The sequence below is a fragment of the Rhinolophus ferrumequinum genome, chromosome 8 (assembly GCF_004115265.2).
Source record: "Rhinolophus ferrumequinum isolate MPI-CBG mRhiFer1 chromosome 8, mRhiFer1_v1.p, whole genome shotgun sequence".
Taxonomy (NCBI): Eukaryota; Metazoa; Chordata; class Mammalia; order Chiroptera; family Rhinolophidae; genus Rhinolophus; species Rhinolophus ferrumequinum.
Window position 1 is genome coordinate 64,472,199 of NC_046291.1, and position 26,520 is coordinate 64,498,718.

At 38.9% G+C, this 26,520-nt stretch overlaps 1 protein-coding gene across 1 annotated transcript in view; it reads right to left on the bottom strand.

Annotated features, from left to right (window-relative positions):
* Nucleotides 1-26,099, bottom strand: part of GALNT5 (polypeptide N-acetylgalactosaminyltransferase 5) — a 42,070-nt gene extending 15,971 nt beyond the window's left edge. Inside the window, exons 1-4 of the mRNA XM_033111450.1 lie at nt 24,158-26,099; nt 9,992-10,158; nt 7,675-7,794; nt 36-171 (exon numbers count right to left, since the gene is read on the bottom strand). Coding sequence (XP_032967341.1) covers nt 36-171; nt 7,675-7,794; nt 9,992-10,158; nt 24,158-25,605 — 1,871 coding nt within the window. The 5' untranslated portion in view covers nt 25,606-26,099. The remainder of the gene's footprint in view (nt 1-35; nt 172-7,674; nt 7,795-9,991; nt 10,159-24,157) is intronic.
* Between the last annotated feature and the right edge of the window lie 421 nt (nt 26,100-26,520).

The window sequence follows — 26,520 nt, forward strand, 5'->3', positions numbered from 1 at the left end:
ACTTAGAAATATCTTGTGGAATATGACAATATTACCTCATATCCTTATCATTGATGACTTCAATTACTGGACAGGCTACTTTTTTTCTACTTAAATAAACTCTTTCCAGAAGAGGTTCCAACCAACCAATGTTACATTCCACGTGAGAATCTAAGAATGTCAACACATCACCTAGAGAGCCAGAAAAAAAATCATTTGAAAATGAGATAAAAAGTCTTAGGGATTGCTCCAGAAGTATGGTAGTAAAGACCATAGTCTTTTCTTCTCACTGAATTTTCCTGATAATTTCACTTTATAAGGAAATTGAAAAAAAATATATAAGCAGTTGTGTTGTGCAAGTACATTTATGTTTGGGAAAAATTGATAAGCCACTTAAATGGGCAGCCAAGACTCTGAAGGGAATACTTAGTATTAGAAGTGGTTGCTTATGTCTCTTCTAGGGAGGTGGGTCTCATTGACTCTGAGGATGGAAGATTGGGACTCTTTTCTGCAGAAAAACAGGAGGAGTTTGAAATTCCAAGTTTGGCCTTAGGAATGATGAAGAAGGAAATTTGCTCCACGTAATAGGGGTGAAAAGAAATTAAACCAGCAAGAAACCATCAAGACTAGGAGGTAGTGTTAAAAGGATTACAGGGGAGGGGAGGGAAAATGGGGGGTGTTTAATAGGTCTAATTTTGAATTTTGTAAGATGAAAAGAGTTCTAGAGATAGGTTGTGAATATACAGTGTGAATATACTTCACAGTACTGAAATGCGTACTTATAAAGGGATAAGATGGTGAATTTTATGTTATGTATAGTTTATACAATTAAAAAAGAGTGTGAGAGAAAAAAACTTGCAGGCCAGAAATATTTATTAATAATTTTTTAAATTAGTTTTGTGAAGTAACACTCACTCTCTTCCCCATGAAAATTTCAGTAGCATCTATATTGTTCCAAATAGTGTGTGTGTGTGTGTGAGTGTGTGTGTGTGTGTGTGTGTTTGTGTGTGTGTGTATGCATGTGTGATTAATAACTGGAGAAATCTGGCCCCTGGCCAAAATCCCATGTGTAATCTGTCAGACTTGACCATGGCCAATGACACGGGCTTTGCCTGGCAGGCCTCATGAAGGAAAGCCCTTGCCACACCAGCCTTGATGCACGCCAGTGCACTGCAGGCTCGGAAGGACATTGCAGTCAAGGACTCAGGCCTTCTTTCCCCCCTAGCTGGACATCCTGTTATGTGTGTCTGCATTCCTAGACCTGGCTCTTCCATTTGGAGGCCTCCCTCTCAGGCCAAGACTTTATGGGAGATGGGTGAATCTTAAACACATTTTTCTGCCTTCTGATTGAATATTCAGTACTTTTCCACCCCTAGCCCTGGCCCTTCTCCCTCACCCTGACTCCTGAGCCATAAAACAGAAAGCCTTTTATTCTGGACTTCTTCCACAGTGAGATTCATATCTGCTCTGATCCAGTGGCCCAGTGGCATTCCACAGGGGAAAATGGAACACTGGCGGAGCCAGCGCTTTCTTCTGTTTAGCTTCTTTACTTATTCTATTGCAGTAAGTGATTCAAGACTTCACTGTACTTTTATTTTTGGCTTATTGTTTTAATTGATCTCTCTGACACCTAGCTGCTTCCCTCAGCTCTTGACAAACCTATAATAACATCACTTGTCATCTATTAAGTGCTTACTCTATGCCAGCCACTGTTCTTATTCTACATGGTTGTCTTCGTTAATCCTTACAATAAACCGGAAGGATAAATCTAAGTTTCATTCCCCTTTAAGAGGAAAGGAAACTGAGGAACAAAGAACTTAGATAATTTTTTCAAGGCTGCACAGCTAAGTGGCAGCCTGATATTAGAAAATAGATAGTTCATTCCATAACCTGAATTTTTTTCTTAAAAAATGCCAAAAAGATGCAGAATTTTGAATATGGGAAGGCTTAACTTAAAGTAAAAGCAGAAGATAGCAGTAGGCAAAGAACAAGATGAAAATAGATATCTAGATGATGGATCTTTATTCACTGAAATCTGTAAACTACCTCTCAGTTAATGGAATTCAGTATCTTACTCCCTGATACTGACCAACATGGGAATTTTGCATGAAGCTAAAGAACCGATCTTAGCCAAGATCTTGAGAAGACTCTTTAGACAGAATCAGGCTGTGCTAGACAGAAGACCTGCTTCCCCTGCCAAGTCCCCTACTCTTGGAGACAGCAGTTACATCTCCTGATCATGCTGGGAGAGTCTTATTTTCAGGGAATTATAGATTGTTTGATAATGAAAGGTCATTATCTCCTAAGGGTGTCCTCTTTCGTCCTCTCCCTCTTGTTGGAAGGTTTACAGGAGTCATCCAGGTATGTAGAGTATGTAAGCATGGTCTGCTAAGGTCTCACTTAGAATATGCAAAACCCATGTATGGTATAGAATATGCAAAACAGAGTTTCCTTCGTCTCACCATACCTACTCCTGTTCCATTCAGACCCAGAGTTATAAGACGAGTCACTGCTAGACCCTGTCCCGATCCCCACAGCAGGGTTAAAAGGGCCTGGATAGACTTCCTCAGTCCCCAGTGGCAGCAGAATGGGTCCCCAAACTTGCATTCGAATCCCACCAGGCCCAGATACCCACAAGGCTCTCATCACTTGTTGCCAGGACCCAAGGGTAATAGCATCTGCCCAAAACATAGGATGGAATTCTATGTTGTTTCACTTTGGGGGAGAAGAGAATCGTCTCATGCAAGAATGTCACTGGTCCACATTCAGACATTTTAGTTGTAAATAAGATCTCAGGAATCAGAACAGGGAGTTGTGTAGCTAACTGTGAGTGGGATTCTAGTTGTTCTGGATTCATCTGTGGACATTTTATAGTTTCTGACTCTGAGAAGCTTAGAGGCATAGTGCAATGAATGTAGGATTGAAATCACACAGAACTGTCTTCATCCCAGCTCTATTGCTCTTAGCCACATTGAATAAGCTACTTTTAACCTCTTTGAGATTTATTTATGGGGATATTTCTAATAACTACCTAATACCTAAATTCTTAATAAATGGTGAATATTATTTACGGTTTTCCCATGAGTGTTTAAGCTACCACTCAGAATAAGCAACCGAATCTGGATTGCCTGCTGGTAGGTTTTTCTGTTTCCAAAGAGTGACTCCCAGTAATGCTGGATTGTTTACAGATGAATTTCATTTCTATCTATCTATCTATCTATCTATCTATCTATCTATCTATCTATCTATCAATCATCTATCTATCTGTCATCTATATCTATCTATCTATCTATCTATCTATCTATCTATCTATCTATCTATCTATCTATCTATCTATCTATATCTGCCAACCCAGATCCTCTCATTGACCCAAACTGCTTTGGCTCCTTTTTGAACATGGATCATCATTTATACTTAGCCGACCAGTTTGGGATATTGCTACCAGCACCAATTAGTGCCAGAGTGTTGTGTTTAGGGCTCCTTGAGGGATGTGGACCTGGCTTGTCACTTAATTTTACGTAATGACTTATAAGTGATGCTAAAAAAAAAAAAAAAAAAAATACCTGTCTTAACTTTAGCAGAAACAAGTTGTAGGAATTTGCAGCAGGACCGAGGCCCTTCAGGAGGCCTCAGAGTTGGCCAGGAGTTAGATAGCACTTCTTGTCCACATACTTACAGTTAGCCAACTGATTCTTTGGAATGTGAACAGCAATGTCAAGTGTTTTGCTAAAGGCCACGTCATGAAGGAAATGAGAATCTGCTCTCTGACTCTGGAGTGTACTGCTGAACCTGACCAACTACAGGCTCCTCCTGGCAGGGCAATAAGTCACTGGGTCCTGTCATTGGTAGCACGGGACCCAGGCAGTCAGGTTATTCTCTTGTACCTCAATGACCACATCTCTTCTTCTACTGCTTTCATATAGGGGACTTGCCCTAGAGAACCTTGATGTGGTCTACCCCTCAGAGTGTGAAATCCTACTTGGTCCATCTAACTCCTCGTTCACACTAAACAACTGAGCCTGGATTGGACCCGAGCCTTTTGACTGAATAAGATTCAGATGAAGAACCTATCATGCTCTGGAACTGAATGTGTAGTGGATATTACTAGTGGTCAGAGAGTTGTTGATTTGCCCTTATTATTTTGTAGAAGACTCTTTCAGACTTTCAGAGAGCCTGATAATAACTGGGACAAAAATGGGGCCTCCTGACTTTTGTTTCTGCATGTCTTTGAATGTCCCATCTCATCCTTGCCTGTAGCTACCTTTCCCTTTTCTCTGAATTCTAAAGTGCAAATCTATAAGGGACAATAGCTGTTAAAGCCTGTCAGATTCTGATTCTGGATTCAGGTTCTTATCTTTGATCTCCTTTGCTGGGCTAAGGCATTCTAGAGCAAATGTCTGCACTGCTATCTTTGCTGATCTCTGATTACAGAGACTACTTAGACCCAGAGAGGTTTCCTGCCTCTGCTCTACTTGTGAGGCCTGGGGCACACCCAGGGCGGGGTTGAGAGGACTCACAAAGCTGTCCACTTCCTTCAATGCCAGCCCTGAATGGTCCCTGAAATTATATCCTCGGCTAAAGCTGATACAGAATCCTGTATACCCTTGAATTCCGCACAGGGGCCAGGCACAAGATATATTCAAGGCTGGATATATCCTTAGACAAGGCTGTTACAACCACATCCAGACACACCTTTCTGATTCCTTCCAAATTCAGGCCCTCCACTACTAATACTACTCAACGCATGGGCCATAGACCTGACTGCTAATATGCTCAAGGGTGTTAATGAATGATTGAGGAACAACTTTACTTTTTTATTATACATTTGAATTTACTAATTGAAAGGAATTCATTTACAGTTGTAACTATAAGTAGTTGAGCAGGCCATTTAGGCAACTGCTTTGATCAAGTTCATAACACCCTATCTGAAGACAACCTCCCATGTTGTGTAACAGTTTACACTATTATGGAGATCACGACCAGCATGCTTTGTGCTCTATGCAGGAAGAGAGAAGTTTTTTATAAGCAGCACATTTTTGTCCTGTATTCACCAGCTTTCTCTACAAGGATGTTTAATTTTCATCTCAAACTTACATGGACAAAATGAGAAGTCAGTTGCAATCCAAATATTCTGGTTATGGCCTCACCACCCACCAATTTTTTTAGGTTCCAGTCGTAGGATTTTTTTTTTTTTTTGACTCTTCTCATTTATTACTATCTTCATATCTTATCTGTTGGCAAGTCCTGTCAACTCCATGTCCACAGTGTATTCTAAATCTGAGCCCTCCCTCCCTTTGTCTTAGTACCTCCCTGGTGCCTGGACAACTATAATAACCTTCTAATTGTTCTCCCTATTTCCTCTCTCATCTCCCTAATAGTCATTCTCTACAAAGTGACCAGAGTGAACTTTCAAAAGTAAATCAGACAATTTTACGCTCCCCTGGAATGTCCTTCATTGGCTTCACATTAAACCAGGAATAATGCCTACACTCCTTAACTGATACATACAACTTTACAAAAGTCTGCCTTTGCCTTTCTTTCCCAATGAGTCCCCAACCACTCAGTCTGTGATCAGTCTCCATCAGCTATAATAAACGTCTTTCTTTAACTAAAATATACAGAGCTTGTTTCATTTGCTGGGAATGTTCTTCAGCTCTAAAGTTACCTGCTTGGATTATTTCTTGACTATCCTATTTTTGCATCATTTGTGGATAATTACTTTCCAAAGGAAATTAAATGTAGAATTTCATTTATTTTTTCTGAATGCTGTCCATCCTTAAAAATCTTAGTTACTGCAACACCAATTTTGGAGTCATATATTTGTTGCCAATTTAGAATTTCCATTATAGAGAGGAAATTTTTTAGCAAATTAATGGGCTAAGAAAAGTTCCAAATTTTGGGCCTAGTTATAAGGAAATGAAACTCAACTGAGCAGATAATTCACCATCAGCACAGGTTTGAATCCAAGCTTGTGGGGTGTTCTGCAATGCCATAGCTTATAGGAGCAAAGTGGTGGCTAACTGTTTAAAGGCAGGAAAATCCAGTAAATAAAAGTACAGATTCTGGAGCAAAGGTTTCTGCGTTCTAATCCTGGCTCTACCACTTACTAGCTAGGAGAATTTGGGCAAGTCATAACCACATGTGCCTCTGTATGCTCATTTGTAAAATGAAGAAATGATTGTGCCTACCTCATAGAGTTATTGTGAGGATTATATCAATTAGTATAGAAAGTGTTTAGAATGGTACCTAGTGTATAAGTTCAGCTATTGTTATGGGGTACAGGTCCTTCCATAGAAGAATGTGAAAATGAACCAAATGTTTGATGTTATTTTTCGAATACTCACAGACAGAAAAGATTTGCCTTCTCCCATTCACCCTCTAACTCCCACACACACTAAAAAGAGATGGGGGAAAGAAGGCAAATTGCTCTTTGAGGAGACAGAAATGGTTGTAGGAAGCACAGAGCTGAGTTAGGGAAAAGAGAGTTAAAAAATTCTGAAATCTTCAAATACTGATGAGTTTAGGTCAAAAAAGTACCAAGCTTGAAGGGGCTTCTTGTGGTGGTCAAATATGAGAAAATTTGAGCACCAAAATAATAATAATAAATAATAATAATAATAGTAATAATAACACTTAATTTTCTAAAGTCACAAATCCATAGTGATGGGGGCCTGAAAGAGGAATACAAAGGAGAGAGAGAGAGAGAGAGAGAGAAAGATTTCTTTATAAGTGAATGCCAGCTAATAAAAGAAAAGATGATAGAAAAAACAATTTCGCAGCACTTGGTGTAACAATTGATCCAAGCAACGATCATCAATGGATGCCAAACCATTGGTTAAAATGTGAGGAAAACAGAATATGCAACATTGATCAAAGTATTACCCCACAGATTACTTCTCACTGCCAAAGGAAAACCCTAGCTGTCAACATCTTAACCAAGTGCTCAAAATTAGTATCAGCAACAGTGGCACAACCTGACATCTTGTGCCTTTTGATTTGAAGCAATTAGAAGTATACAATTCCCATAGCCTATGAAGTAGAATTCTATCTAAGTATTTATGTCAAAACATTTATCCTGTAAGTAACATGAAGAAACAGTAAGAAACTTTCAGAATGTGGTCAAGTATGCAAAACAAATGGCCTGTACTCTTAAGAAAAGAAAAAGAAAAACAAACACGCACAAAAATGAAGAAAAAGTAAATCAAATAACGTGTGTGGAGTTGTCTATTCTACATTGAGAGACGAAGACCAAACAACCAAATGCAATGTACAGAACTTAGTTAGATCTCAAATTTCAAACAAACAAAACAAAACAAAAAACAGCTATAAAAATATTTTTGGAACTATGAGAAAATTTGAAAACAGCATATATTAGGTGATAGTCAGATATGAAACTTATGCTTCTGTACGAGAATCTCTATTCTTCAGAGATGTCCACTAAGGTACTTAAGAGTGTAGTGTCATGGGATCTGTAAGTTCCTTTTGAAAAGTTCAGAAAAAAATGTCTGTATATATATGAACATGTGTCTCTGTATGTGTGATAAAGCACATATTACAAAAAATTAAAAATTGGTGGAATTAAATGACAGCTATATGGGTATACACTGTACTATTATTTCACACCTGATGCATATTTGAAAAAAATATTAACTGAAACAAAAATGTAACCAAAACAAAAGATTAGCAGCTTCTTACCTGTTGCAATCTCTGCCCCTGCTAGTCTGGCTCTTATTAAGCCGTGTCTCTCTTTGAGGTGAAGAATCCGAACTTTTGGGAACTGAGACATGTATTTATCCAAATTATCTTTTAGGTAATCTATATCAGAGTTTAAGGATAGACAAGAAAACACTTAATTGACTAGATCTGGATAATACCAGAAGTAGTGCCTTCTCGACATCAAACTCCAAAAACTATGATTTAAAAAAAAATTAAAAAATTTTAATTAAGTTAACACATAATATATTAATTTCAGGTGTACAACATAGTGATTAGACATACATAGTGATCACCCCATAAGTCCAGTACCCACCTGTCAGCATACATATTTAGTACAATATTATTGACTATATTCCCTGTGCTGTACTTTGCATCCCCCATGGCTAGTTTGTAACTACCAATTTGTACTTAGTAATCTCTTCACATTTTCCCTCCAATCCCCAACCTTCCTCCCCTCTGGCAACCAACAATTTGTTCTCTGTATCTATGACTCTGTTTCTACATTTTTGTTGTTCATTTACTTTACTTTTCTAATATTCCACATATAAGTAAAACCATATGGTATTTGTCTTTCTCTGTTTGACTTATTTCACTTAGCGTAGCACCCATGTTGTCATAAACAAAATTTTATTCCTTGGGCCATGATTTTATTTTCTGATATGATTTTCTTAGATGAATTTTTGTCTGGGTTCAACACTCTAAGCTGTCTGTTTTCTTAAATCCCAAGCCTTCTTTTCAGTGTTGCCAAATTGCACAGAAATGGGTTCACCTTTTCTGCATATTGTCAGTATAGGAGCAAATTTACCTTGAAATAAAAGAAAGTGAAGTTTTTGCCCAACTTTCCCCCTTTGCAAAACCCTTTCTAAGACCCAGGGAAAAGGCTAAGCATTGCATGCAAATTGAAAAAAATGCAAAAGAAAGATATTGTAACTGCAATTGGTTAAGAACATTGTCACTTCCTACTGTGACATCCCCCCCTTCATCACAATCTACCCTCTCTTGTTGAATGGCCACAGAGGGTTCCAGGTAAAGGAACATTTTTTTTGTGTGTGTGGTTTTATGGGGTACATTGATGTGGCTTTCAGTTGCTTCTATGTGCAATTAAGCTATTGACAGCTATCTCAGATAGGAATGGCTTTTACGAATACTGCTGCTCACTTTTCTACTAATTTTGTGTTGTTTTTCTTTTTTTCTTTTTTTTTGAATTATATAATGCTTATTTTTTATTTTTTTATTTATTTTTTTATTTTTAATTTTTTTATTTTTAATTTATTGGGGTGACAATTGTTAGTAAAATTACATAGATTTCAGGTGTGCAATTCTGAGATCCCATAGAAGCTTCAAGTTCCTCAAAATTTGGGTATGCCATTTTTAAAGGGACTATTATCTGCTTGGTAACCACATACTATTTCTGTTTATGCTTTCTAGGCTACTTCTTAAAGTTTTCAACTAGTCTTCCTCAGGCATCTCAATGCTCCTGGAGCTCAGTGTGATTCTGGTCAGAATTCTGAGGCTGAGGAAAGTGGCTGTGATTGTGGTTGTGATCAAGGAGAAGCTGTTCTATTAAGGTTGCCACCTGTTTGCTATTTTCTAAAATTTTTGAAAGTAAGTTGCATTTTGGGAATTCATAAGGTAGTAGTCATGAGAAGTCTGACAGTCAGGGGACCACTTACATACACAAATTCTTTGACAATCCAAAGACAGATTCTCCTCTGTAATAAACAAAACACATGTAAAGATCTACCGTGGCAGATTCTGTCTCTGAACTCTGTGAGAATCTCATCTGTCTAGTCCCATTGGCAATTTCTCTTCACAGTACTTAACTGGACACACAATATGCTTTGCTCTTGAGGAAGAAGCCATAGGCCTCCCATTTGTTTGTTTTCCACAGAATCTAACCTCTAGTTAGAAGAAAGGCATCCAGTTAATTGTGGGGTCTTTGCTTATTAGAACCCATGAATAGGTATTTATGCAATTGTAGAAGATATCTCTGGTTTCTGGAACTTCAAAGTGCCCATCTCCAAGGAGCTATAGTTAGAAACTTTCACTCTTACATGGCAGAGACGCCACAGCTGAAAGGAAGTTTGAGGTGGCTAGCTGAACAGGGCCCTGGATGACAGAGCTGACTTTCTGTGTTCCACTCATGTTTGGACTTAAGCCTCTAAAGCACACATGGAACAATGATTTGGCATTTGTAAAATGCTTATGCTGTACCAAATTACCCTAGAATTTTGCCATCCATTCATACTGCTATGGCCTCACATCAAATTTGATTTCTCAGGAGTGGTTTTCTTACCTTTGGTGCTAAAGTCATCCACCAGCAGAATCTCCTTGATGAGATGTGGAGGAGAGCGATTGAGTACGCTGTGAACAGACCTCAGAAGAGTGGACCACACCTCATCCACAAAGCATATGATGACACTGGTGGTTGGCAGGTTATTGTGAACTAGCTGTTGTGCACACCTGGGCCGGAACACAAGCAGAGCACAAGCGATGTGCTAACAAGATCCACAAGATAGTTTTAGAAGGTACAGACTATGATTGTGTGTATATATACATTCTATCTTATCTATCGATCCATCTACCTATACATGTCAATTATGATTTTAGCATGTGCTGTTTCTTGGGGAGGGGTGTAAGCAAAATAAAAAAGCAGAGGAAGAAAAGCCAGTAACAGTTATTGCTATAAAAGGATCAGCAATGCAAACCAAGAACTTCCTGTGGAGGCATCACACTGTAGTGGAAAGGACATGGACTTCTCAGGTGGTTAGTCACTATTCTGAACCCCATCACCAATATTTCTTAGATCTTTATTCATTGATACCTTATTTAATCTCTCTGTGTCTCAGTTTCCTCATCTATAAAATGAGGTAATGGTTCTTATTCAACTATAATAAGTTTTACAGCCTAGTGAGAATGCATATAAAATGCCTAGCACAGTTCCTGGCACAGGAATTGACGAAATGGGAGCTTTTGTTATCCTAATTAGATTATATAACACAAGAGAACATTCTTTTTGAATTATTTAATGCTACCAAGTAGTTTTTGATTGCCCTTCCAACTGGCCTTCTGCCAAGTGCCAAATGAAATATTATTTCTTCCACTCTGCATGTAAATATATTTATGGAGATCATATATATACACCAAATAATTATACTCTTCAGCATATCTATCTATTTACGGATTCTTCGCTGAGACTCTCTCTGCTACAGAGTAGCCACAGTTAAAATCACTTTGCTGGCATAGAAATGAGAAGGAGGCTACTGTGGGAATTGGTATTCAGGTGGGTTGTAATTTTTTTTTAATGCCCTGCAGTGAATACTGCATGATTGCTGGCATTTTTCCATCTCCTTCCTGTTACTCTTCACAGGATGGTACCCAGTGGAACCAGTCTTGCCATCCTTCAACACAGTTACTGTTAGTAATATAATAATTAAGTCATAAGTAAATACTATAGGACCTCTGAATTATTTCAATTTAAACCTTAAAATTTGGATAAGCCAACAGCATCTCCTCCTCTTTTTATCGATGAATAATTGAAATCATGGGGAGACTAGTCCATGATTATATTGTTAGTAAATGGCAGAGTTGGGACTCAAACTCTGGTCCAAGTCCAGCTCCAGAAATAAACACTCAGGAAGTCTTAAGTCCACAAGAATAAAAGCAGCTAGCAGTAGATGTGATGTTCTGTGGGGAGCAGGTTCTTCTGCCAGATAATATAGTTACACTTTACTTAGTTCATAAATGAGAAATAGATATGAATAAAAACCATATTTTCACAAGACTTTATAGTTGGTAAAGTACTATTATGTACATGATTAAATTCAATCTTTGTAACAACTACTTGAGATACATACTATTATACGCTTCTTCAAACAGAGAAAACTGAAGCTTGAGAAGTTAAGTGGCTTACCCAACATTATTCATCTAGAAAGGATGTACAGTTGGCCCTTGAACAATGCAGAGATTAGAGGGATGACCCCAGTACAGTGGGAAAACTGTGTATAACTTTGAGTCTACAGTCTGCCCTTCACATCTATCATGATCTGAAAACAGTATTTTCTATCTGTAGTTGGGAATCTGCAGTTAGGAATGCAAAAATACTGTTTTCAATCCTCAGTTAGTTGAATCTATGGATGCAAAACCCAAGGATATGAAAGGCCAAATGTATTTATTGAAAACAACAAAAACAACAAAATGCATATTCAGTGGGTCCTCACTATTCAAACCTGTCTTGTTCAAGAGTCAACTTTTTTTGGAGAGAGAGATGACACATCTATTATTTCTCTGAATGGGTGAGTGCCCTTTCTACCTGTCAACAAAAGGTTGGTTTACTTTCGACTAACAGAATCATTGAAGTAAAGGAATACATTTTTTAAAAAAACTACATCTGGAGCTTCTTTGAAGTTTAGAAATTTACACATTGAAGACCATGAAAGTGTTAATTAGTGATATCAAATTATGAATTCTAATATTGAAACTCAATTATGAAAAAGAAAAAATAATTAGAAAAACAGAGGAAAGAATATGAAGCAAATATTTCTAAACATTAAATAAAATATGATAGTATTTATCAACAATTTTAGTAATTGAAAATAATTTTGGTATTAGAAAAATTTAAACTCCAGAATTTTTTAAAAATTTTTTTACAAAGCAAAGTATTTCTTATGTGAGAGACCAATTCTCAGCATCTCTAATGTGACCATCAAAGACCAGAGGTGATAAGATTAAAGTTCCCCAAGCAGGGAATAGGTGGGGCTAGAGTACAATGACTTTAGAGTAAAAGGTGATGGTGGAGTGGAGACTATTTTGTAGACTATTTTGGGAGAAAACTTAGAAAGAAAAAGATAGCTAGATGGGATGTCATCCCCATTCCCACTCCCTCTCCCCAGTAGGAAGGTACAGAATCATATTTATGGGTTTCAGGGAAGCTATACATAGAGTTGAAAGTTGAAAGCGTCAGTGATTTGATAGGATTATTGGTGGAACAAGCTCTCTCCTTGCATCAATCAACCTTAGTGTGGCAGCAGTTGACTCAATTGATCAGTCTTGTCTCCCTGAGTAAGTCTCTCTCTCTCTCTCTTTCTCTCTCTCTCTCTCTGTTTAAATTTTTCTGTCCCATAAAACACTACCCTCTTCTGGTTTTCACCCATCACTCACAGGCTTTCCCCTTTCAGTCACCTTCTCAGCTTTTCCCTCTTCTTCTTAATGTCTAAACAGAAGATTCTCCGAACTGAGTCCTGGTTTTTGTTTCTTCTATGTACTGTCACTGTATGATCTCATCAATGTCCACAGCTTTAAATATTATATCTTCCAAAATTATCTTCCGGCCGTATTTCTCTCCTGAGTTTCAGACTCACGTATCCCACCAAATACTTGACATCTCCTCTGGTTGCCTCACAGCGTCTTACACATGACAGTGGGAAATGGGAATCTTGATTTCACTTTACCTACCTAACCAGTCCCTCTGCATTTTCCCTCTTAACTAATGGCATCATCACCTACCTTGCTGTAGAAATATAAATGTTTTCCTAGATTCACCCTCTTCCTGACTGTCATAAAACTGATCTCTCATTAACTTCTGCCCACTGTATTGCCAAAATATATCTCAACTCCAACTTTTCACCTCCACCATTGCCACCCCTAGTTTAGAAGATTTCCTCATCTTTCTCCAGGATTATTGTTGAACTCTGTTGACTAGACTCTTTATTCCCACTCTTCACCACATCCACACACTCTCTTGTTTAAAATCCTTCAGTGATTCCTGTGGGATAAAGTAGGGAAAAAAAAAAAAAAAAGAAATCCAAAAATTTACCGTAGCCTAAAGGACCCAGTGTGACATCGCCCCTGGCCATCTCTCCAACTTCTTGTGGACCATCCCACTATCCCCTCACATACTTCATCTAGCCACATTGGCCTTGTTTCAGCTTCTTAAAAGATGTTAAACTCCTTCCAGTTTTGTTGTTTCTTTAACTTCTAAAACTACTTCCACCCCCACCCCCAGACTTTCATTGCTGGCTTCTTCTGTTCATTTAGGTCTTAGTTTAAATAGTGCCTCCAAAGAGAAACCTTCTCTGACTACTCAGACATAATTTAGCTATTGAAATTTAGAATTTCTTCCTCTCTTTTATAGTCACCTGTATTTCTGCCATAGCAATTATTTATTGATTTTATTTCCTTATGTTCTGCATCCATAATTTCCCAAGGGCAGAGCAAATTTGCCTTACTACAGTGCCACAGCTTCTAGCATACATGCACATAATAAATATTTAATAAACATGTATTGAGTGGATGAATGAATGGAGATGGAATGGAGCTTAAATCAAAAGCTTAAATGGTGGAAAAAGAGATAGTTTCCTTTGAGAAAGGAAAGAAAAAGTGGTAATGTGTACAAATAAATTTATGTGTCTGGGATGAGAAGTTGAAAGAATTTGTAGCTCATACTGGAGGAAAGGTTATTTGCTAATATAATAGGGTAGGGGCTTGAAGAGAATGGAGAATATCTGGGACAGACAGTATGAGCAACGGGAGACAGTACTAGCTAACTACACATAAAAACATTTTTAAGCACTTTCTTGAATTTGAAGATCCCGAACTTTTAGTCAGAATACAGGTGTGATTTGCTAGACCAGGTTTGGCATCCTGGATGCAGGAAGAGATAGAGTAGATTGTTGTGTTAGTCGAAGTCTAGGGGTCATCAGAGCAAATGACATAGAAAAGTGGTAGAGGAATTTGCGGTTACTGGTGTAAAATGGTTAAATGTTTAATCATGGATTTAGATTGGGTAAGAGGAAGTAAAGCTAAGAGGAGGTTAATAAGCCTGAGTGAAATGGAAGGTACTAACTTCCTATGACTTTCTCTTCTCTAACTTTAGAATGTAAATGAATGGGAAATGCACATTTCACACATAAATATTCTTTACAACATTTGGTACTGAAAAAATAAATCAGTTCTAAAAAGGAAGGGTCAGCTGCACAAATTCTGCATGAGCCATCTGAACCAACAAGCCTAGCTGTGAAGTCCTGAAAATTGCTTTATGGTTGAAATTTGGTTGATTTTAGAAACATCTAGTTCCAAATGAATATACATTGAGAAGAGTTAACCAAGCTGGCTAATACTGATGATTATAACTCAGTAGGTTTTGGGTCTCTTTTAGAGGGAAATTCAAGAAGTGTTGTAATGTTATTCAGCCTGAAATCGGGGGTAACAAAAGCACCCAGAAATGGGAGAGATTTGGGAAAGACACCTCCACTCACCAACTATCTGATCCTCCATTCCCCCCAGCCTGTCATGGTGCCTTAATTTCATCATTAGAAATCCATGTGGATAAATTATGAAGGATTCCATTAGATTCTAACATCCCAGGAAATAAGTAGTACCTCTGCTAATTATTGACAAACATATTGGAGATGTATTTAAGGAATCACATTGAAGAAGACCCTGTGGAAGATAACGTGCAGATCACGTTGGTGCCAGCAAAGAGGAGCAGCAGTCAAGGAGATGTGAGAGGTCTCAAGTATGAGGTTTCCATGTGCCTTGGCTTGGCTGGCTGAGATGTCAGGCCACTCTCACATTTATACTTCCCTATTTCCTGCATTACCAAACAGGTTAGACATGTTTCCAGATGTCTAGAAAAACAGCATGCTGTGCTGTTCAAAGGCACAGTGGGTCAGACCAGAAAGGCTTTCAGAATTATTAACTCTTGCACCATTTTTACATATTGACAGTCATCTAGTTTTCACAGGTTGTAAAAACTATTTCAAGTTATCCTACGCTGACCCAACTGAAGTAAACTTCCCTTATTTCACTTTTCCCTTGGAAACCTTGCTTTCTGCTATACTGGAGGAGTCACAGCTAAAGACTAACGTAAATGCAAGGTATTGCTGGGTTGGGAATCTTTTTTAGAGAATAATAAATCATATTTTTATTCCACATGCCCATTCATTACAAAAATTAGGTATTTAGATTCTATAGGCCCCAAACTATCCTTACAAATTAACCCAATCTATTTTGTTTGGGGGAAGTCTAGACTTAGATTACTGTAGCCAGCCCAACTACAGAAACAAATGGGGACCTTAATATGGGGGTTTCACTGTCCCGCACACAGTTGATACACTACTATGGTGGGACAGAAAGACTCTGGACTTGAGAAAGATGATGAGGGACTGAGTTTTGAGTCCTTTCTGACTTTGATTTGGCTGCATGACCACGGGAAATCACGTAACTTGCCAGAACCCTAATTTCCTCACTTTTACGATGAGGATTACAGTGCCTTCTTCACAAAATATCTGTGAAGATTTGATGAGATAATGGTTATAAAAACATGTTATAAGCTCCATAGGAGGGAAAAAACTCACGTGAGGACCTATTATTATCCACAATGCAAATAAATACATTTTGACTGGGTGCACTGCCCTTTTCCTAGGCAGTTCTTTAGTCCAAATCTATCAGTGGCTCATCATTTATCAAGAGACTCAGAAAAGTGATGTGTTTCACCTTCTTGGCTTGTGTGTGCTGAATGCTCAGCCACTAACTTGATTTGAATGTAGGCTATCAAATAAAGAAGGTTTCAAATCAGAAGATTGAGGGAATGATAACATTCTCCCACTTCTATGAATTTTTCATTTTATTCCAAGACAGTCAAAATGTACTATGTAGGTCAAGTCTCACTCTTCTCAGGTTTGAACAGAAGGTCAAGGAGAATATTTTCTCCACTTCTATTTGCAATTCAACTACTCCTCCTTTTAAGCCTTTAGGGGCCTTCACTCCCCAGGCTCTGGTATCTTCAGGAGGATCAGAAGGAGAATTGAGCATCTGGCTGAAGAGCTCTGTCTGGAATTTTATGATTTTCTTTAAGACCTTAGAATTACTGGGGCTTCTTTTCCTCTCACTGATAAGAAGGTATAGTTATACTAAAATTTTACTTTTATGTTTTGTTATTTCCAGGATAGAATTGCCTGACTACTAATTTAAGAGATTTCAGTCACACTCACCAACTCTGCTCGAAAATGCCTTAGCCAGCTGAAGCTGTGCTTCCTGAGGTAACTATATAGCCATTAAAGCCACTGGACTCAGGCTTACAACTATAAGCCAACATTCACCCCTTTAACAATAGTCTGTTTTGAGCAGGCAGCTGTCAGAGTGAAATTGGGATGGGAAGTTGGAGAGCAAGAGGTGGCGTGATGTGGCAGAAATAGGTCTAGGTGGACGTTAGGGCACCTTGGGGGTAGTTCTATCTCTCCTGTACTGAGAGACCTTGGGCAAGTCACTTCCCTCCTTGGACTTTTCTGTAACAGAAGGGACTGGATTAGATTGCTTTTGAAGCTCCAGTCTACTATTAATGATCTGTGACTCTCTATTCAGCTTTAGCCTCATTCACCCATAAGGGCTTTGCTTCCTTCAGGGTCATGCGACCCTTGAGAAAAAGTAAATTAAATCATTCTCTCTGTGTTTTTAAATCTTTCGACATTTGTCCACTTGCCCTTAGAAGAACCTGAGTAATGGGAACTCTACTTACGACTATGGTTTCATTTCTACCCCCACTGCTCTCCCCCACCCCATGTTGGATTTCTCTCAGTTTCTCAATGGATTATTCTTTGTACTCTCTTTCCCCACTTCTCTAACTGCCTACCCTTCAGGTCACAACTCAAACACTTCTGCCCTCTCTCAGGCCAGGTTTGGCCTTTCTCTTGCTTACTCCAATAGTACCATGTTTCCCCCAAAACAAGAGCAGGTCTTATATTAAGGTTTGCTCCAAAAGATATATTAGGGCTTATGTTCAGGGGCTGTCATCCTGAAAAATCATGCTAGGGCTTATTTTTCGGTTAGGCCTTATTTTCGGGGAAATACGGTATGTACCCTGCGACTCTGTATAATGTTTGCTCTACTCTTTGAAAGCAGGAATAATGCTTAGGTGTTAGGTTGCATAGTAGGAGCCCAGAGATATTTGCGCACTACTGAGCTGTGGTTGTTGGGCAGTTTTAAAGAGTCACCTTTGTTTGGTGCTGTGTAGAAAAGGATTTCTTACAAATTTTCTCTCTGATGAGATACCTAACATGCAAAAGTATTTCCCCTCATACACCTCTGACCCACGTATAAGAAAGAAAGATGCTTTAATTTCTGCTAAAGTCATATGATTATAAAGAAACAAAAGGAGGAGGAGCTGAATCCTACAGAAAAAAAAACACTGGACTTAGATGTCAGGAAATTTTCTTTCGAATCCCAAATCTGCTCTTGGCTTGTTAGACAGCAGATATATCATTTTTCTTTCAGTCCTCATCTGTAAATCATATGAGAGGTAGTGCGTCTTTCATAGTGTTGCTGTGAGGATTGGCAAGAATAAAGACCATAAACACATAGAAACACACACACACACACACACACACACACACACACACACACACACACACACTGCTACCTGGAACATAAATAAACACTTTTTTTGGTTTGAGGCTCAGCAAGGAAGAGATTTCCCTTATTCATAGAGTCTTTGCAAACCCAGGAGAGGTGGTGGTGATGGTGGTCACAGTGAGGGAAAAGTGACTGGGGTCTAGGAAAGAACCAGCTGATGTAACAGAATTATTACTGAGTGAGGAAGAATCAGAAGACTAAGGGTTGGGTCCCAACCTTGCGGGGGCCCTTGGGCAAGTTAATTTTCCCTGGGCTTTTTTCCTCACCTGTTAATAAGGAGAGGTAACTCTTTATCAATCTGACATGACTATTGTCAGGATCAAACGAGATGGCATAAGTGAAGGATGAAAGGTCCCAGCTGCCTGGCATGGTGTGCCCAGCTCATGATAGTTAATGAGCAAATAGCTCGGGAATGAAATGGCCTGCCAGCATCTGAATTATCTGCTACAATCTGAAACCTCAGCTTCCTCTTTAAGTCTCAGTTTCTGTCCAGATAAAGCTGAAACAATGATATTCCCTGCCCTGAGGAATGGTTTTAAGGATCAAACAAGAAGACAAGTCCTAAAGTCCCTTACAAATGCTAAGTTTTTCAGTATTGCTCCTTTTTATACATGTCCATATCCCAACATTTTAGAAGCAGTGCCAATTTAGAAGATAATTTAATTTGGAATAATACAGACTTTTTTTTATTTGTTTGTGTTTTAATAAACATAGAGGGAACTCAACAACGCTCCTTTCATTTTGAAAGGAAACAAAACAGAGCTTCTAAACATTGCTATTCTCCCCGAATTTTCTGACCCACGAACAAAAACTGTTTCCCTCCTGAGAGGCTCTGCTCTGAATGGGTCAGACAGTATAGCCTAACAGGAAACTTTTTTTCTGGGACAAGAGTACCCATGGCAATATTATGGCAAGAAGCTGATAAAATTAGGCTGATGGTTAAATTGGGTCCTCGAGTAGATATATAAAAAAAGAAGTGAAAACAGGTTTGAATTCCTACATTTACTAATTACTCTCTCCCAGAAATGTTTCTTGGTCTTTGGCAGTATTTAGGAGAAAAAGTCACTGATTTTCTTGAACATTTCTCCATTTTACATCAGTTAGGCACTGTTTAACTGTCTTCTCCTCTTTGAATTAGTGTTTTACATTCCTCTCCTTTGGTCATCTTCCTCCTTATTATTCCCCTAGTTATGGGGAAAGTGTAATAGATAAAAGTGTCAAAAGGCTCTGTAATCTTCTTTTGGCCATATTTATTTTAACCTTTATTATGTTATGTTCTAGCCTGCATCATTTAACAAATTCTGCTTAACACAGCAGACACAACTGCACACAAATGTGTATAGATACCTGTGTGTGTACACACACACATATACACACACGTACACACCGCAAACACTTCAAAAGCACCATGGCACTGTGTTCATCGATAGGGGTAAAAGTGGAAATAACCCATTTAAATCCATCTTGTGAGATTTGTTTTGTCCCCTGCCCCTGTTTGGTTTTTCAGGGAGGTCATAGCTTCGCCAGTCTATTTTAGATAATGTTCTCCAGTCACTACTAGTCACACAAGCAGTTTCATCTCATCAATTAAAATATTCATCCCATATAAAAATAAAAGAATTTGAACTCCATTTAACTTTAAAATTACTTTTCTCCCAACCTGATAAACTTTCAGAGGCCTGCAGTTTGGAAGGATATGTGGCCAGTATATTTCCTCTCTCCTAGCTGATCCTCCTACTCTAGTAAGTCATTGGTTATAGTTTTTGACCTCACAGGAATGGGAAGGGAGGGGAGAGATGGTTCCAGAAAGCGTTTTCTTCCCCCTCAGTAATTTAGACTCGTTTGTGGCAAATGCATGGTGCTATCTTTTGCTTTTCATACTTGCCAAACAAAAACTCTTTAGCTGTGTAGGAAGGAATCAAATTATTGGTTGACGACAGTCCCAGCTCTGGGCTGAGAATAAAGAACAATTTTTAATCATTTTATTGAGGGGCTTGCCAGAATTCTGTAGGAAAATCAAGCATTAAACAATCAAGTAAAGTCAGGACGACACCACACTAGTAAAAGAGCATGCTGCAAATCTTATTGTACTTTAAAAATGAAATACTGGCAGCAATTTTTTTTTTTTGAGTCATTTTTCTCTAAATACAGATTCAGGAAGTGCACTCTTAAAATAAATTCATTTTTGGAGTTTCATCTTAACTGTAGCTGCAGGCCAAAAGACAGACTTTTTAAATAGAATTGTCCTGCATTTTCGGTACATAGGACCCTGTTTAACAATACCTGTGTGTGTATTTATTATCGCTGACTAAAATACCCTTTAATAATTAACAGCAAGAACTATAAGGATTAACTTTTCATAAAGAAATGATTAAATATGAAACTTCAAAATGGCTGTCAAAACAGCATTTTATTGTAAACATACTTGATAGGCAAAAATTCTAGGCAAAAATGAAATTGTATTTTACTTTCTGACATTCTTATAAGTAAAATAAGGACATTTTCTCCCTTGACACTCAAAACATTAAAATTAAAATCAAAACAATACCAAAAACATCCATTAAATAATAAATGTGGATTAATGAATACATCAATAATGATAGAGCAGGCTATATTTACCTTTAACTTGATACCAACGTATTTCATATAGTCAAAATGAAAAATTAGGGAGTCATTATTAATTCATAAAAGGACTCATTACAAGCTTCATTTGAATAGTTACCTCTCATTTAATTGTAAAAATAGTATCAATTTTTAAAAAATCATTTTAGAAAAACTTGTCTTTTAAAACAATATTGTGTAAACTTGTATCTTTTGAATGCACAACACTGCTCAGTGCTAAGGGAGTACAAAATGAAGTAAAAGACAGTTTTCTTCAGAAGCTTATAATTTCACGGAGCAGGCAAAATAGATTCTCAAGGCTCTAGTTAGTGGAGAGCACAAAACAAGGAGTGTGTTAGTAACCACAAGAGCATTAAGGGTCATTGGAATTTAGAGGTCACAGTCAAATCATGGTCCAGTGGGAGGTGAGCTACAGCTCCGTTTTGAGCAGAATTAGATTAAGATGTATGGCGGGGATATGGTATGGACCATGAAAGGTAAGGATAGTGGGAGGCTATGGGAAGGGACCAGTTAATCAAAACATCAGTGGATAGTAATGGGGATAATATGTAGAAAAAGGTAACAAGACTAACTTTCCTCATGATGAGGGCCCACATCTGAGAGAATGTCACACGCAGAAAGCTATAGCTACACTTCAAGAGGCAGAAACATGGGTGACACTAAATCGGACAGTGAGAAAAATGCTGATAACAGAAAGGAGTTCAGTTCTTGTGCTTTTTGGAAAAGGCCATAATTGTATCTGAGCATCTTAGAGATGGTTCTTTGGGACTCAGGAAAAAAGGAGGGAAGAGCAGGTTTGGAAGAGAGTCTCATTTTGGAACTCGAGCAGGGGAGCTTGTCCTGCTTGTCTCCTCTCCTGCTCAAGGCCAACCTAGCATATCAGTTAAATCATCCTTAAGAAGATATGAATTAGTAACTAGTTTCCTTTATTGAGGGGAATTGAATTTAAATGAACACACTAGAAAATCTATGATTTTTTTATTCTTTTTTTGTGTGGGTGGGAATTTCAAGCTATATTCAATATGCAGTTAAGATGTGCCAGGAACTGTGTTAATCAATCTATAGTGATGGAATCGGGAAAAATATAAAAATGGAGATATTACCCAGAACTCTTAAAATGTAAAGATTTCAGTGAGCTGCAACTGTAGCTAATTTTAAGGCCCGTCTTCTCTCTCTCTCTCTCTCTCTCTCTCTCTCTCTCTCTCTCTCTCTCTCTCTCTCTCTCTCTCTCTCTCTCTTTCTCTCACCCACTTTCTTATTATATTCTAGAACATCTTTCCTCTGTTACTTACTTTCGAATTTTATTATCTTAGAACATCTTAATGTATGTGTATTCTTATAAGCCATCTCATATACTTTTTGAGCAAGGCAGAACATAAATAAAATCAAAGTAAGAAAACTTCACCCCAAATTCTGCCAACCTGATGAATCAAATGTTTCTCATTTGTAGTTCCTTCCAACTTTTATCTGTATGAATACATAGTTTGTACATATTTGTAGTCAGAGTGAGTGAAAGAAAAAAAAAATTATCCTCTTTCAAGGAAAAATGGCACAAAAGTGCTGTAAATACTTCAAGGGTCCCACACATAGAATCCCTGGTGGCTTGTCACCTGCATCCTCTTGGTGGAGTAGAGCATCAGGTCGGCAGCTTGCCGAGACAGCGGCTATGTTTAGCTAAGGTGGATTGTGTGATAAGAGGGAGGAGGCCTGGCCATATGCTATCTGACTCATCCTCTCGGGCACACGTGTCAGTTTCTCCTACAGTTGGGACATTGCCCTTCATAAAACAGAGCAGGACTGTAAAAGCAACTTTCCTGGGCTGCAACCCGTAACGTCCATAGACCAAATTTCAGAAACGAACAAGTTCTGGGAGTCATCAAGCCTTCAATAAATCACATGCATAATAACATCATTATTACTTGCTTTTGGCCCTCACACAATTGCCCTTTCTCTGGTTTGGAACTGTAGCTCACGCTCCTGTGCAGTGTTTGATTCTTCCCCAGGCTCCACAGCCGTCCGCTGGGGCTATACGAGGAATGTTAAAATGAAGCTGCTTTAACTACTACTTCATTCCCTCGAATTTTGTGTTCAAAGGTGGCATATATATATATATATATATATATATATATATATATATATATATATAAATCATGTATATGTGATATGTAATGTACAGAATTTCATATCAGAGCTGGTCCAACATAATTTTCAGGATCCTTGGCGGGGGGTGGAGGGGCAATAATCAGAAAGATGTGGGAGATAAATGCACGGCATACTTCTGAGCATGGATTTTACTTATTTCTCTACGATTACTGACTCTATGATCATGGACAATTTAATTTCCCAGGGCCTCTATTTCTTCATCTTGATTTTGGGTACATGTGTGTTCTCCTCAAGATTGGTGAGTTTCCCCAGGGTGAGGAACACAGCTGACACAGTGCTCGGTCTAAGCAGGCAATTAGAGCAAGGCTGAGGCATTGACCAATGGCTGAGAGAAGTGAAATGGGCTCCTTGTAGGTGACATTGCAGTGCAGAGGCTCCTCCTGCTAATATGAATACAGGCCTACCAATATCTGCCTTCTTCTAGTAACACTGATGACCTGGATCACAAAAATGAGTTTTCTACAGAGGCCAAACAAAGCCGTTGTTTACATACCATGTGTGCTAAACTGAATCTTGACATTATCTAATTCCAACTTCCAGGCAAACATTGCTTGGCCCAGGGAACTTGAATATTAAGGCATGCATGGAGCTGTATATCAACTAAAGGATAGTGAACATACGGCTACACAGTACCCTCACTTATGAGTGGGCTAAAAAGAGCTGGAAACCCAACTGTACTTGAACCAGATCACATAATTGTGACTTGATCGACCTTCTGGTGATGTAGTTGTAGAAATTTAATTCCTAAAGCTGCCCAATGAGCTTTCATGAATCAGTGCTTCCAGGAATTAAATTACTCACAATTAGGAAGAACTTTGCTAGTTAAGATACGATGTTAGGGAAGCCTAGAAGGTTTTTCCTCTGTGCTCCATTCCCAAATATATCCTTGACAAACTTGCTAACAACGAAAAGTTCCGAAACTGGGAATTCACTTTACTGTGACTGTTTTAATGGAATTACAATTTAAACTCTATCATTCATACATACCTTATTAGAAATCGAGTTCATCTAGTCATTTTTATGTTTTCAATAGAGGAAAGGAAATGGAACACAAGCTAATAGGGGCAAGGGCCAAAGTCTCAGAGAAATAAGTATAGGAAGATAACACAGTTGGTATGCTGATATTGGAATTTTTCTCTATGTGGGTGGTAGATTATTTGGACTGTGTCTAATGATTAATGTTGCTTTAGTTCTGCAGGTGATCATATATCTCTATCTCAGAACCAGAATACTTGGGGTTGAGAAAAGACAGAGAAATGGATCTTACCCAGCTGGTCTTGTGTCTTCAATGGCTCTGTCCACTGGGATCAAATCACTGAGGTAGACATTAAAGTTTCCTTCTTTCCATCTTCTTTCTGCCTCCTTCTCCTTTCCATGGGGAACGACTACAGGACGTCCAAACTGACCTGGAGCTTTGGGGTCCCTTGGAGAAACTGTCATATCAATGCTTAACACCTGGTGCATTTTGGGGTCTTCAGGTAAAAAAGCTTTCGTATGACTTTGGTTGAGTTCTTCAGCCTGGGCCTTGCCAGTTAAGTTGACTTTTGCTGGTTCTAGCCCCTCAGCTAAGACTTGATTAGATACTGTTGCTCTCTGTAGAACAAGTGAAGAGAAAGATGCCCCGCTTCTATTCCTGGACATGTATTTCTCTTGGCTTTCACCCAATATTATAGGAAATATACTTTTGCTTTTAGGATTGGGGACCTCTTTGGTGTCTCTCTTTAGCTCCTCCTCCTTGGTTATAATCACAACATGGCTTGCAGAGAAATTGAGTTTCTTCCCACCGGCCACTTTGGCTCCACCATCCTTTGGCAAGCTTCCCAACTGTGTCTCATTAATAGATTGCTTCTTTAAGCCATTTAAATTGGCAATGAAGTTGGAAAAGGGAAGGCTTTTATTGGCTTTGTGTTTATATGCATTTAGTTCTTTGCTCTGAGTCTCAGTTTTATTTAAGGCGATGGCTTCCCTAGGTTTTGGCACGGGCAGGCTGGCAGGGTGTATCCTCCCATTTGCTACTGCCTGTGATTGTGGCTTTGATCTGTTAGTATTAAGCCTGATGGTCACATTCAGGTTCCTTTCAGCTGCTCGTTTTGATGTGTCACTGCTGTGACTGTGACTCTTCTGGGCCTCCTGGTTTATACCAACAGGCCCTGTGTGTACAGATATTTTGGGCAATGGAGTTCCTCTTTCTGCTATGAATGGGGTTTTCTGAGTCCCCCGAGTTATTGTTTCCTTTGGTGTCACAGAGCGAGAATAGGCTTCAGGTTTGAAATCTCGCTCCTCTGTCATCTGCTTGGTAAAAGTCACTGAGAAAGTCTGCATATGTACAGGATGCCACAAAGGTGCAACCTTAACACTTCCCAGGGCATTCTGCATTTTTCTTTCCCTCTGGGTTTGGCCCAAGTCATCTTCATCCTTGAGCACACTCTCCCCAGTCTTTCTAAAGTTCTCCTTGCCCCATACACCCTTCCCGTGTCCCCTCAGTGGGGGCTTCATCTCTTTTATGTTGCTGTAAACGATCTTCATTTGGTCTGGTTGAACTCTGAACCCTATTCGCTCCCTTCTGACGATGTCTTCCTTGAAGACCCTAGTGTTGATCTCACTGAATGAGAGGCGGAGAGCTGCCATGTCAAAGAGCAGCCAGATGACAGAAGCTACAAATATAAATGCCAGGACTCGCCCACTTCCTCGGAAAAACTTTCGGATCTTGTTCATGGTACAAAGGCTTCCCTTGCAGCCTGCCCTCCCTTTGAGTCTGCTTACCTTGAGTGGAGAGGGGGCTGAAGTAGTAGTAGCGGCAGCAGCAGCAGCAGCAGCAGCAGAATTGCCAGAAAGCGGCCCCCTCCCCTGAACACAGCAGGAAACAGCAGTCCAAGGGGAAAGCTCAGTTCCTACAGCTTGTCAGTCTCTGCCTGCGTGGCATTTCATAGCAGAGCATCTGTGCCTGCTCGCTGGCCCCTGGCTAAACCCTGCTAAACACTGTCCTTAGGTCACTCTGGGAGCAGTCGATTCCAGCCACCAGACAGTTAAACATATCACTCGTCTTGTCTCCGGGAGCCTGTGTCCACCTTCCTACAAGCCCAAGAAAAGGTGGGGGCCGGGCTGGAACTGCTGCTTCTCTCCTCCCAGTTCTCAGTCTGCACGCTGTAACTCAACACCACTTCTCATAAGGAAAACATTTCAAGCCATTACCCAGAAAACTTCATTCAACTCTCACCTTCCATGTTATGTGAGAGTGAGTGTGTTTTCAGGGCAATTAAAGGGAAAGAAAGCTATCTCATTTGGAGAGCATGTGTTCCTGGTTTGTAACCCCACCTACCCCATTCGTGCTCATTAACCCTGTTGTACCAGGTCTCTGAATGATCTGCCTGTGCAATTAATCAGCGACCTTAATGTTTCAGCCTGAAGAGGTAGCAGCTTAAAGAAGGGGGTTTAGCATAACCTCAATACCAGAGGTGGAGGTATAATTATTCAGAAGTCTTCTTTGAGGGGATATTAAAATGTTTTTTTTTTTTTTTTTTTTTTTTTGTAAATCAACTGTTTTTTAAACTAGTTTATTTTTATTATTTCATTTAATAGATGCAAATTTAACTTATCATATTGATTTAAAGGTTCCTAAGCACTTAGTCT